Source organism: Netta rufina, assembly GCF_964035555.1.
Source record: "Netta rufina genome assembly, chromosome: 18".
Lineage (NCBI taxonomy): Eukaryota > Metazoa > Chordata > Aves > Anseriformes > Anatidae > Netta > Netta rufina.
The window spans coordinates 9,963,007-9,976,647 of NC_140142.1; the positions used below are offsets into that span (position 1 = coordinate 9,963,007).

Here is a 13,641-nt window from a genome sequence, read left to right on the forward strand (position 1 = left end):
TGCCTTCCAGGGTTAGTGGTTGGGCAGAGTATTAGAGGGAGGCCTGTGTTTACTGCGTTGGCTTCTAGTCTGTGTCTAGTGTAGAGACTATGTTATGTTATGTTGGCATTTTCTTCAGGGCTCTGTTGAGGAATCATGTTAAGGCTGGAATTCAATGCTAGGGATGAAAGGCCGAGGAATAGGGTGAGAAATGAGCTAAGAGTGTACGGTAAGGCCTTATGGATTTGGGACTTGGCTAACCCACGCCAGGTGAGATTTGGGGTTAGGAGTAAGAGTAGTGGATTCCTTACGGAGAGAGGGATAGCATTTAGGTGTTAGGGTAGGGCTTACGGTTACTGCTTAGAAATATTGCCAGGGCTGGACATGGATGTTTTCCTAGTAAGTGTTGCAGCAGCACAGCCTTGCCTGATCCCCTCTCACCTCTTCCGGATCTTTCCTTTCTGTTAGCCAAGTCCCTCTTCTCTCCCCCAAATCTCCCACCTTTATTTTCTCAGCTTTCCTCTGGCCTCCCCAAATGTGTCATCCTGTTGGGGGCAGCTTCCTGAAGGCCTTAGTGACCTCAGAGGCTCTGCCTTCCTGCTGTTGTCCAGACAGGGGATGGGAGCGAAGTGACCTCACAGCCAGCATCCACAGGGTCACAAGGAGCTGTTGTGCTCAGGAAGCCTCTTTCTAGCCCACCCAGTAGCACCAGATGCATGCCCTTCACAGTCCCTCGGGTACTCTGCCTGCTAACCAACTCATGCTTCAGAAGGTCTTCTACATGCCCAGACTCACGTTTCCTCATGCAGCCTTTAGCAACTCCATTGCATCCTAAAGGAAATGCCCACCCATGTGTGGAAAAGTGATTCAAGAACTTTATATATACTTTGGGAAAACATATATTTTAGGCAAATTCTGTAGAGAAGGAGTTGATGTGACAGTTATGATGACTAGGATTGCTTTATTCAGATGGTATTCTAGGGAACCGTACCTCCAATGGGAAGCGAACTTTAGACTCTCTCTGTCCCACTGGAATTTATGGCACCCTTAGGGAACAGCTTATGGCACTTGGTCTCATTCAGGTTCATCTCACCACACCCACACCGGGTGCAGTCTCATATGGACAAGGGAAATATGGACTCCTGATGTAGTCATTTAGTGTCCATATCCAGAGGAAGAAACCATCTGTGTGAGCTGCAGCGAGGGCCCAGTGCTGGGAACGGTGATTGCAAGGGGCTGCTCTTGGACCATTGGCCTGAGGCAGCATCTGCCAGGGTGTCCAGAGAACAAGGTCCAAGCCCAGCCCCTGCTCTGCTGGTCCTCCCTGACTCTCCCAGGAAGACAGCTTTTCATGCTGTGGATACAGGCCAGTGAAGTCAAAATCTCATGGGTGCTGGGCACCAACAGGCAGGAATGGAATCATCTCTTCCTGCCTAAAATATGATCCTGGGACTCCTATCTTATCTGCCTGAGCCCACAGAGAAACAAGCAAAGCCAGGAGCCTCTTTCAAGTCCATTCCTTTGAAATATCCATGAGAGCATCTTTGGGAGAAGAGCTGGGCTTTCAGGCACTGCCCTGAGCAGATCCCCTTTTATACTGGAGATGCTGGTATGGAGCAAGCTGTGTTAGAGAAGTGCCTCTGGCCTCTCTCTGCCTGTAGACACAGGACTCCCTGCAGCAGCACAATGAGCAAGTAACAAGTGCAATCAGTCCTTGCAGCAACACAAGAACTCCATAGGAGAGTGTGGGAGGTGAAATGGAGAGCTGATTTGGACAAACCAAGCCCTGGGGCTCCCTGGCATTGCTGCTGTGCCAGGACTCTTTTCCCCTCAATTTGCACACAGCCAAGTGCCGCCACCTTTCTCTGAGGAAGCATCTCAGGCAAGCAAGACACTGCAGGAACCATCTTTTTATTTAAATACACATTAAACATTTAATTGCCTATTAAATACACCTCTTTTATACCAAGTCTCAGAGTCACATGAGACATTCAGTAGTGAATTGGAAGAAGAAATAAAAGGATTTTTTTATTTTTTAAAATATATCACCACGTAAGTAAAGCGAAAAGCAAAAAAGCCAAAAAAAAAAAAAAAAAAAAAAAGAGATAAGAGAAAAAAATGATAAAAGAAAAAAAAAAAAGAAAAACAAAAATAAGAAAACAACAAGATCTTCCTTGGCCTTTCTTGGCCTTCAGTTTACATTAAGAGTGATATGAAATGGACATGCAGTTATTTGCTGCTCAGAAACCTCCAGTCATCACTTTCCACACTGCATCCTTCAGCTCCAGGTTCCTCATGCTGTAGATTGGAGGGTTCACTGCTGGAGGCACCACCGAGTACAGGACTGCCAGCAAAAGGTTGAGGGAGGAAGAGGACATGGAGGGGGGCTTCAGGTAAGCAAATGTGAGGTCACTTGGCCTGTTCAGCCTGGAAAAGAGGAGGCTGAGGGGAGACCTCATCGTGGTCTACAGCTTCCTCACGAGGGAGAGTGGAGGGGCAGGCGCTGAATTATTTTCTTTGTTTATTATTTTATTATTTTCAGTGGTCGCCCACTGGAACAGGCTCCCCACGGACATAGTCACGGCACCAAGCCTGCTGAAGTTTAAGAAGGGTTTGGACAGTGCTCTCAGTCATATGGTCTGAATTTTTGGGTAGACTTGTGTGGTGCCAGTAGTTGAGCTTGATGATCCTTATGGGTCCCTTCCAACTCAGGATATTCTGTGATTCTATGATACACCAGCCATGTGCCTGAAGGCGGCCTATCAGGCCCTTAGGCACAATACTCCAACACCCACCTGCCCAGCCATGGGCCTCCTCTTGAGATCCTGAGGCACAGGTGACCTACCTCAGAAGAACATCCCCACCCATCTCCTTGAGCCCTCTGACCTGGCCAGATCTATATCAGCCTCTTGGGGCCAACCTGATTTGATTACATGATCAGAGTGCAGGGATTTGGGAGTTAGGTCTTCAGGTTAGGGTCTAGGGATTAGATCTTGCTTTCCAGGTTTATGGATTTGGCAGAGTCTTAGAGGGAGGCTTTGGTGTTCCGCTTTGGGTAGCCAGTCACTGTTCAAGGTATGGGCTAGATTTTTGGTTACGGTTTTATTATCTGCTTTGTTCGGGGATGAGGGCTGCTATTAAAACTGTGAATTTAATAATAGAAATTAAAGGCCTGAGATTAGGGTGATCAATAGGTTAAGACTAATGGTAACAGGAGATGTGTTTGGACTTTGAGTTCAAGGTAGGATTTGATGTTGGGGATTAGAGCAGTGGATTTGTTCAGGGTGAGGGATGGCATTTCGGGTAGGACTACATGTATGTCCTAAGGTTGCAAGTTAGAAATATTGCTAACTTGAATATTTTCCAGCATCAGCACCCTTACCTGAAACCCTTTTCTCTCTTCCAAATCTTTCCTTTCTCTTAGCCACTTCAGTCTTCTCTCCACCAAATCTGCCACTTTATTTTCCTGGCTTTCCCCTGGCCTCCCATACGTGTCATCCTGCCGGGGGCAGCTTTCTAATGGCCTTTATGACCCCAGAAGCTCTGCCTCCCTGCTGTTGGTCAGCCAGGGGCTGGGACAGAAGTGACCTCACAGCCAGCATCCACAGGGCTACAAGGAGTAGTTGTGCTCAGGAGGTCTCTTCCCAGCCTACGTCCTCCCCCCCCAGGAGCAGTGGGTGCAGGGGATACCCTGCACAGTCCCTCATGTTTCCCCATGTAGCATTTAGCAACACCAGTGCATCCTGAAGGAAATGCCCATCTCTGTGTGGAAAAGTGAATCAAGAAATGAATTTTAGGAAAATGGTGAGAACTCTACAGAGAAGGAGTTGGTGTGAAAGTCATGATGTCTAATTTTGCTTTATTTAGCTGGTTTCCCAGGAGACCATACCTCTAAAGAGAAGGGACCTTGAGACTCTGTCTGTCCCACTGCACATGATAGCAACCTTAGGGAGTAGTTTCTGGCACTTGTGTTCACTCAGGGTCATCTCACTGCACCAATACTATGGGCAGTGTCATATGGACAAGGCAAACGTGGATTCCTGATGTAGTCATTTGGTGTCCTTCCATGTAGAAACAAACCACCTGTGTGAGCTGGGTCAAGAGCCCAGTGCTGGGAATGGTCTTTGTGAGGAGCTGCTCTGGGACCATTGTCCTGGGGCAGCATCTGCCAGGGTGTCCAGAGAACAAGGGCTCATTCCAGCCCCTGCTCTGCTGCTCCTCCCTGTCTTTGCCAGGAGACCAGCACAGCCCAGACCCTCCCCAGCTCTACACACCTCCCGGTCCTCTCCCCAGCCCAGCCCAGCAGCCAGCCCAGGCTGAAATGACCCCAAAGCAGCAAGTGGAAAAGTGGAGAGCAGTGGCAGTGTCCCTGCTGCTGACATCTGCAAATTACCTCACCTCCTCGCCTTCCCCTTGTAGAAGAGACACACAAAGCTCATTGAGTCCAACTCATTTCCAATGGCAGAGACATTTTGGGGTGATTCATTCAATCTAGTCTTTGAAATTTCACCAGAGGTTTAACAACTAATTCAGCAGACTGCCTTCTCTGTGCTTGCTGTGTTCCCTGGAGTTGCAGAGCTCTCCTTTGCCTGTTCCAGCCCAGATTTAGCACCTTACCTCTGGGTGGCTCCACCTTGGACATGCTCATGCTCTGTGGGCTCCATGCCCTGTTGACTCCCTGGCACACACTGTCCCTGCCAATCCCCTGGGCTCTCCTGGTGACTTGCACTTCCCTGACACCTGCCCACTTTCACACCTATTGCATGCTGTGGATACAGGCAAGTGAAGTCACCATCTCTATGGGTGCCAGACACCAGCTGGCAATTCTGAAATCAGCCCTTCCTGCCTAATAGCTGATCCTTGGTGATCAGCTGATCTCGTCGCCCTGAGCCCACAGAGAAACAAGCAAAGCAAGGAGCCTCCTTTAAGTTGGTTCCTTTGCAATATCCATGAGAAGAGATGTGGGAGAAGAGCTGAGCTTTCAGGAACTGCCCTCAGTGCCAGATCCCCTTTCATGCTGGCTGTGCTGGTACGGAGCCAGCTGTGTTAGAGACCCTGGCCTGTGGACAAAGGACTTCCCCACAGCAGCACAATGAGCAAGCAACAAGAGCAATCAGAACTCACAGCATGAGAAGGGCTCTGAAGGAGAGTGTGGGAGGTGAAAGAGAGCACCTCAGGACAGACCAAACCGTCAGGCTCCCTGGTAATGCTGCTGTGCCAGGACTCTTCTCCCCTCCACCTCTGCACACAGCCAAGTGCCCCTGCAGTTCCCCCACAGGTGTCTGAGGAAGGATCTCAGGCAAGAAAGTAACTACAGGGTCCTTTCTTTTATTTAAACATACAGAGAGCCTGGCTCATTGTTTCCACCAAGTCTTGGAGTCACTCAAGCAGGCAAATATGAAAATGAAGGGGAGGAAAAATGTTATGTCTTTTCCATAAGTAAGGAAAAAGAAAAAAAAAAAAAAGAAAAAGGAAAAAACAGCAAGGCACACTCATAGAAAACAAACATTTGGGAATATAATGAGTTATATTATGAGTGATATGCAGAAGTAAATAGGCCATTTATTGTTTCTGACACACTCCAGTCATCACTTTCCACACTGCATCCTTCAGCTCCTGGTTCCTCATGCTGTAGATGAGGGGGTTCACTGCTGGAGGCACCACTGAGTACAGAACTGCCAGCAAAAGATTCAGGGAGGAGGAGGACATAGAAGGAGGCTTCAGGTAGGCAAATGTGCCACTGCTGATGAATAGGGAGACCACGGCCAGGTGAGGAAGGCATGTGGAAAAGGCTTTGTGCCGTCCCTGTTGTGAGGGGATCTTCAGCACAGCCCTGAAGATCTGCACATAGGACAGCACAAGGAAAACAAAACAGCCAGATGCTACAGTGACACTAAGCATAAGAAGCCCAACTTCCCTGAGGTAGGCATCTGAGCAGGAGAGCTTGAGGATCTGGGGAATTTCACAAAAGAACTGGTCCAGGGCATTGCCTTGGCAGAGGGGAAGGGAAAATGTATTGGCTGTGTGCAGCACAGCATAGAGAAAAGTACTGCCCCAGGCAGCTGCTGCCATGTTGGCACAAGTTCTGTTGGTCATTATTGTCCCGTAGTGCAGGGGTTTGCAGATGGCAACGTAGCGGTCATAGGACATGATTGTGAGTAGGTAAAATTCCGCTGTGACAAAGACAGCAAAGAAAAAGACCTGGGTAGCACAGCCTGCATAGGAAATGGCCCTGGTGTCCCAGAGGGAATTGGCCATGGCTTTGGGAACAGTGGTGGTAATAGTGCCCAGGTCGAGGAGGGCGAGGTTGAGGAGGAAGATGTACATGGGGGTGTGGAGGTGTTGGTCGCAGGCTATGGCTGTGAGGATGAGGCCGTTGCCCAGGAGGGCAGCCAGGTAGATGCCCAGGAAGAGCCCGAAGTGCAGGAGCTGCAGCTTGCGTGTGTCTGCGAATGGCAGAAGGAGGAACTCAGTGGGGAAGCTGCTGTTGGACATTTGCTGCCTCAGAGCAAGGATGGCTGTCAGTGGTGGAAAAGACACGGAACAAGTTAGAGATATTTTTCTGTGCAATACCTATAGTTATATGTTATGTTTCATCGAAACCTCCTCAGCAAGGCAGACTATTCCTTCCCTTTGAGGAAGACGTGCTCCTGCATCTAGCTCTCAGTTTTATTTCCTAGGGGTGTAGAGGGACCAGACAGATCCTGTGTGGGCTCAGCCAGAGTCAGTACTGCCCTACAGCGTCTGCTGAAAACCAGTGGGGATGGATTTCAGGTGCCCACTGGACACAGGTGTCTCAGTGTTTTAGGTGCTGAGAAGGACATCTAAAAATCTGTCACAAAACAATGAACTATGTAGGGTTATAGAGTGTGGAGGAAAACTGTGAGATTCCTCACAGACCTACAGATCTCTTTCAGTGGAATAATCTAACAGCCTCACTGACTGACACAACCAGACAACTCCATTAGCGTTCTCCTGACTGCTCTTCAGGGCAGGAAAATGAGAGCAGAAACTCTAGAGAGTGCCTTCCATGCAGGTAGTGCATGAGTTGGTCCATCTTGTCAAGAATCACCGCCAGAGTTGCCCTGGGGGTGCTGTAGAGCTGAGAGCTGCCTACCCCAGGAAGCAGCGTCTGGGCAACAGCAGGACCCTGCCCTGCCTGCCAGGGGAATGTGTGCTCCTTCCACCCACAGCTTCTCCCTGCAGTGCCCTGGGCAGCTCCCCAGTCAGGCTGAGTGCTGAGGCTGGCAGGCAGCAGAGGCTCTCCCCCAGCACACAGCTCCTGGGGCACAGTAGGGACCCTGTTCTGCACCACAGCCCTGGACACCCCTGACTGCAACCTGGCTGCAGCCAGCCCTGTGAGAAAGAAACATCATGTCCTGTCCTTCAGTTATTTATGGCAGATAATCACTGTTCCGGAGCTTGTTGTTCTCCTCTTATCCAAACACTGAGAGTCCTCCCAAAAGCTCCCATAGGTTGAGGGATTTGCCATCAAATCTGCAGATGGCACCAGGAACAACAGCTGTGTTGCCCTGCAGCCACAGACTTACCCTGTTCAGGACTGTGAAGATTTCTCCTGCAGTGAGCTCTCAGCATCCCCCCTCCACACTGCCTTTAACATCTCCCTCCCATCTCTCAGCTGCCCTTGTCCCCTGCAGGCAGTGCCCCCAGCCCTGCTGTGCTGTGCAGAGGAGCTGCTCCTGGGCAGAGCTGTCTCTCTGCAGTGCTGCCCACTTGCCAGGAGCTGCCCTTGGACCCAGGAGCCCGGCCCAGCTCAGCAGCACTGGGAGCTCTTGACAAGTCCCTGGGCCTCCAGGGGAATCAACTGAAGTAATCACTGATGTTCCCTCCCACTACTTCAGAAGGAAACTATTCCAGCACTGTTATTCCTCATACAGAAAAACTATGAGGTCCAAGAATCACTTTTCCCTGTCCTGGTTTTAGGCAGAACACCCATGCAAGGACAGGGAGGGACCTGCCTTCCCCCTGCTGAGAAAAGTGTTTCAACTGAGTAAAACAAGGCATCTACTTCTTTATTTGCTGTCCAGAGGCTAGAATGGGGCTCAGCTGCCTCTCCCGTGCCTCACACAACCCACACGAGTTGGGATTCCTCTTGACCTGGTTCAGGTGGGCACAAACAAGGCAGCTGCATATCAGCTGCCTGTCTCAGCTCCCAGGATATTGAATGGAGACAGAGGCCAGGAGGGAGCTGTTCAGATGCAGACACCAGGTGATATTGGAGATATCAGAGTGACCTCTGAGTGACATTTGAAGTGCCTAATTCCTCTGGGCCATAAACAGAGATTTTATTATTGCATGTATAATATAATATAACTGTAGCCATTACTCAATAGCAAAGAAATAAAAGAAATAAAAGGCACTCTGTGACCTGGTTCCCATCACTGGAATGCGGTGGGACCACTTCCATGACTGGAGTGCTGCAATGACTGGTTATGGGCTCTTCAGAAGAGACACACAGAACAGAAGGGGTGGTGGTGTGGCTCTCTATATTAGAGAGCATTTTGATGTTGCAGAACTTCAATCTGGGAATGATAATATTGAGTCCCTATGGGTCAGGGTCAGTAGGAAGGCCAACGAGGCAGGCATCCTGGTGGGGATATCTTATTGACCGCCAAATCAGGATGAGGAGACAGATGAGGCATTCTACAAGCAGACTTTGAGCTGTTCAGGACACTGGTTGGCAGAGTCCCTTGGGTGGCAGGTCTGAAGGGCAGACGAGTCCAGAAAGGCTGAACACTCTTCAAGAAGGAAATCTTCAAGGCTCAGGAGCAGACTGTCCATCCCCACGTGCCCAAAGTCCAGCCAGTGTGGAAGAACACAGAGCTGAACAGACAGTTGTGGCTAGAGCTTAGGAAGAAAAAAGGGGGTTTAGGACCTTTGGAAAGGCCATTCAGGCCTAAACCCTTTGGCAGGCCACTCAGGAGGACTAAAAGGATCTTTTGAGGATGTGCAAGAACAAAATTAGAAAGGCCAAAGCTCATCTGGAGCTCACTCTCGCTACTGATGTTAAAGATAACAGAATGGTTTTTTATAAATACAAAAACACAAAAAGGAGGACTAAGGAGAATCTCCATCCTTTACTGGATACAGGAGGAAACTTAGTGACAAGAGATGAGGAAAAGGCTGAGGTGCTTAATGCCTTCTTTGCCTCAGTCTTTAGCAGCAAGACCAGTTGTTCTCCAGGTACCCATCCCCCTGATCTGGTGGAAGGGGATGGGGAGCAGAATGTGGGCCTCATAATCCATGAGGACATGGTTGGAGACCTGCTACAGCACTTAGATGTACACAAGTCAGTGGGGTCAGATGGGATCCACATGAGGATACTGGTGGAAGAGCTGACCAAGACACTTTCCATCATTTATCAACAGTCCTGGCTACCCGTGGAGGTCCCAGTCAACTGGTGGCTAGCAAATGTGACACCCATCTACAATGAGGGTTGGAGGGTGGACCCAGGAAACGATGGGCCTGTTAGTTTGACTTCAGTACCAGGGAAGCTCATGGAACAGGTTATCTTGAGTGTCATCATGCAGCACTTGGAAGGCTCTGCAGGAGTATCTGGATAGGCTGGATGCATGGGCTAAGGCCAACTGTATGATGTTCAACAAGGCCATGTGCCGGGTCTTGCACCTGGGGAGCAATAACCCCAAGCAGAGCTACAGGCTGGGAGATGAGTGGTTGGAAAGCTTTCTGGCAGAGAAGGACCTGGGAGTATTGGTGGGTAGTCGGCTGAATATGAGCCAGCAGTGTGCTCAGGTAGCCAAGAACACCAACAGCATCCTGGCTTGTATAAGAAGCAGTATGGCCAGCAGGGCTAGGGAAGTGATTGTCCCCCTGTACTCAGCTCTGGTGAGGCCGCACCTCGAGTACTGTGTTCAGTTTTGGGTCCCTCGCTACAAGAAGGACAACGAGGTGATTGAGCGAGTCCAGAGAAGGGCTATGAAGCTGGTGAGGGGTCTGGAGAACAAGTCCTACAAGGAGCGGTTGAGGGAGCTGGGATTGTTCAGCCTGGAGAAGAGGAAGCTCAGGGGCGACCATATGTCTCTCTATAGATACCTTAAAGGAGGCTGTGACAAGGTGGACATTGGTCTATTCTCCAACATGGCCTTTTATAGGACAAGGGGGAATAGGTTAAAGTTGCACCAGAGGAGGTTTCGGTTGAATATTGGGAAAAACTTCTTTACAAGAAAGGCAGAAGGAGACTGGCCAGGAGAGATGTGAGATCTGGGGAAGGAAAGAGGAGCTTGGACAGCAGACGCTAACAATTTTGAAGAGGCAAGAATATTCAGGTAATGTTGATCCCACCATAAAGCTGACTTAAAGCAGTCATGTAAGGGCCTTACCCTGTTTTAACCTGTTACATTAATACCTAAATCTAAATGCCACTCCACACCTTGACAGGAATCCAACGCTCTAATTTTTTACAACAATATCCCTTGAAGCCAAGATTAGTCCACAACCCTTTCCATTACCTTTCCTCTATTACAGAATCACAGAATCACATGGGAGTGCAGGACATTCCCTTCCAGTGGCTGGAGTCAGGACCTGGCCCTTTTACTTCAGCACAACAAACCCAGACTTTTTTCAGCACAGTGCTTTGCCTATCTGTAATCATGGCCTCCAATTATCTGCCCTAACAAGTCTCTGAGGAGAATCTCTTGGTAACGGCCCTCAGTGGGGCCCATTAATACTCCAAGTCACTTCAACTTCTCCTTCTGACTTTAGTTTCTCAAGCAGTTGCATCATTCTTCTCTCAGTATCTGACATTCACGGACTGAGCACCAAAATCCACCATGGAACTCACTAAAATGCAGAAACACCTAAGCAAACATATGTCTTCCATAGTTTTATTTAAGTCTTCAAGACTTGGAGAACTAATTGGAGAGCTTTCATAGTGTAGTTAAGGAGGAAGATTTCAAAAAGCACCTAATACAAATCTTTTCTCATTTTAAAGGGTGAATTTTATGGCATTTCAGTTTTGAGCATCTTTCTTCAATTGATATTAATCCAGCGCTTAACCTATGGAGACGTCCATAGGGAGGGAAAGCAGACTCTTGAGGTCTGACAGTGCATGGACAACCTTGCTCCTCACCACCCCAACCCTGACATTTCTCTCATTGGCCACCTGGCGTTTTCATCACTTTTCCTTACACCACACTTCTGCACTGAAGTCTGCAGCTGGATGTTACAGCCCCTTTGCACCAGCTCCCACCTGTTTTCCTTAGAAACCTGGCTGCACACAGAAGGTTTTTTCCTTATTTTAAAACAATCAACAGGAAAATATGCAGCAATTTTCCAAACAGCAAAGCAAGCTCCTCATCTTGTATGTCTCCAGTCAGGTTTACCTCACTGGCTTATCCTCACAAAAGGATGACTGTAGATTAAGTTCTTTATACTCATTGATAAGAAATTATAGGTATTAAGATTACTATTATTCCATATGATCTTAATTCAATGATAAATGATGAGGAGCTTGCTACAGAAACAACTAGGCAGAACTGCTAATCGATGGGCAAGCTTGAACTCAATGAAGCTCAAAGCAGCAACTGGGTCAGTGAGAGTGGTCTGAATGATCAAAGAGTAAGGGGAGGGCAAAGCAGGAGAACCATGGGAAGTGCATAGGTCCAGACAGGCAGCTGGAAAGGGGACATTCAACAGGGATTGTTTATTCAAGATGGGTGGAAGTGCCTGGAAGATGAGGGAGTACACCATGATGGAGAAAGAAATGAAATGCAAGTGCTCATGACCATCAGTATTTCTTCTCCTGTGATGAATATAGATCCTGAAAATTCACCTGAAGAAGGATGTAGATCACTGGTGAAGGAACTGTGGTTTTGTGCCATCACGAATTAGGATTACATAAACACTTCCACATGTAACAGTAACATGTCCCACCCCATATATACCATCCTGTGGGGCAGGACAGATGGAGCCAACAACCAAGGGACAAATTTGGGTGTCAATGAGGGGGCCCAGCAGAGACAAGGAGTCAAGGCAGTGGGGTGGGGGAGGCCAGGAGAAGCAGCCCAAGGGGTTGCGAGGAATGTTTTAACAATTTGTGTCCATAAAGAACAACTCTGTTTGAATCCTGTCTGCCTCTGGGCCCTGCACTGGCAATTTAATTCTTGAACCACAGATGCAGTGTGTCCCAGTCTCCCCCTCATTCTAGTCAATTTATCACGTCTTCAGAAAACACTCCTCAAATTTATGAACCTGTTTGCTTTTGTTATTCCGGACTTCTATTTCTAACAGTTACAGCCTTTTTTCCTGTCTTCTTCGAGATTAATTTAACACTGCTGTAGATGTGTCCGTGAATGGCTGGGGAAGAATGTTTTAATTACTCGTGAAGCGTCAAATAAGAAAGCTGTTTGTGTTTGACGTCTGGGAGTTTCAGAACAACTGATAACAACTAGTGACTGTTATGGGATACTATGCGGATCTTTGGTATCTGGTTAGGGGGACCGAGAGATTAAGAGGAAGGAAAAAGAAGCTGAAGGACGGCTGGGAGACAAGACCTGCAGAGAATGTTCTATAAACTTGGCATAGTGCCAAGTAAGTACAAAGGGGGAGAGGAAGACTACGAGCCTTCAGCATGAAAGACCCCTAGAGACCCCCAGAAGAGACCCCCAGAGGAGACTGCGCATGCTCCAGTAGGAGGGACTGGACCCCGGAAGCTAATTATAATAATCTATTTTTTTTGAAGTAGTAATGAATATGTATTAGTCTAGAAGCATAAAAATCAGCTGCTTGATGTAACTGGTGTGCGTCCTGGTGGAGCGGAGACTCCCGGTGCACCCAGCGCTGTTTGCTTACCTCTATTCCTTTATATTCTTTTAATAAATCCTATTTTTTTTATTTAATCCTAATTTGAATCCTGAGCCATTTATAACAGGGTGGTGCTGCTTGTGAGGACATGTTTGTGCCAGCAGCCTGAGTGGGCAGCAGCTGTGTGCAGGTGAGGGGAGGCCAGGAAGTGCATGCCAAGAGAGCTCCTGCCAGCAGAGACAAGGCTGGGGCTGAGGCCAAGGGGAGAGGCAGGCCCAGGCCCAGGTGACTGCATGTGCCATGCTGAGCTTCCTGCCCCTGCAGCAGCTGCACTGGCCCTCAGCAGATGTGCTGGCTGGCATGCACTGGGAGGTCCTGGTGTGCATCAGAGAGCAGCAAGGATGCTGCTGGAGAGGGCTGGGGCAAAGCGGGGGGCAGAGGCTCATGCAGGGACTGGCTAGGGGTCTCCTCTGCTACAGCCAGCGCACGGAGTGTGTCAGGACGAGGACAGGCAGGACTCACTGCCACAGTGCAGAGCCTGGCCCTGGACGCTCCATGACCACCTTGCAGGTTCTGGCAGGCCATGGTGAGGGGACGAATGCCCTGGGCCCCCTTCCTGCTCTGCCCAGGCCAGCAAAGGCCTAGAGCGGCCTCTTCTCCCCTGCCCCTCCAGCTCTGGGCTCCCTTTGCACATCCCTGGCTCTGCAGCACCAAGCCCTGCTGGGAGCCCTCCCCTGCATGCTCCCACCACTCCCTGATGCTGCTGTTGCCCTCTGCCGGGCACTGCCTATCGCAGCCTAGCCCCTGCCCACCTCCCCCTACCACCCTGCCATCTTCCCAGCCCACCCCAGCATCCCAGCCTATCAGCCCAGTATGGGC

At 49.3% G+C, this 13,641-nt stretch overlaps 2 protein-coding genes across 2 annotated transcripts in view; both read right to left on the bottom strand.

Moving 5' to 3' along the window:
* Positions 1-4,621, bottom strand: part of LOC311216442 (antigen WC1.1-like) — a gene marked incomplete at both ends in the record, with an annotated part of 34,953 nt that extends 30,332 nt beyond the window's left edge. Inside the window, one exon of the mRNA XM_084297977.1 lies at positions 4,597-4,621. Coding sequence (XP_084154103.1) covers positions 4,597-4,621 — 25 coding nt within the window. The remainder of the gene's footprint in view (positions 1-4,596) is intronic.
* A 920-nt stretch (positions 4,622-5,541) lies between these two features.
* LOC311216581 (olfactory receptor 14C36-like) lies at positions 5,542-6,474 on the bottom strand (the record flags this gene model as incomplete). The annotated part of the gene is made up of 1 exon (XM_084298114.1): positions 5,542-6,474. One exon carries the CDS (start codon positions 6,472-6,474, stop codon positions 5,542-5,544), a length of 933 nt encoding a protein of 310 aa, XP_084154240.1.
* Positions 6,475-13,641: the final 7,167 nt, after the last annotated feature.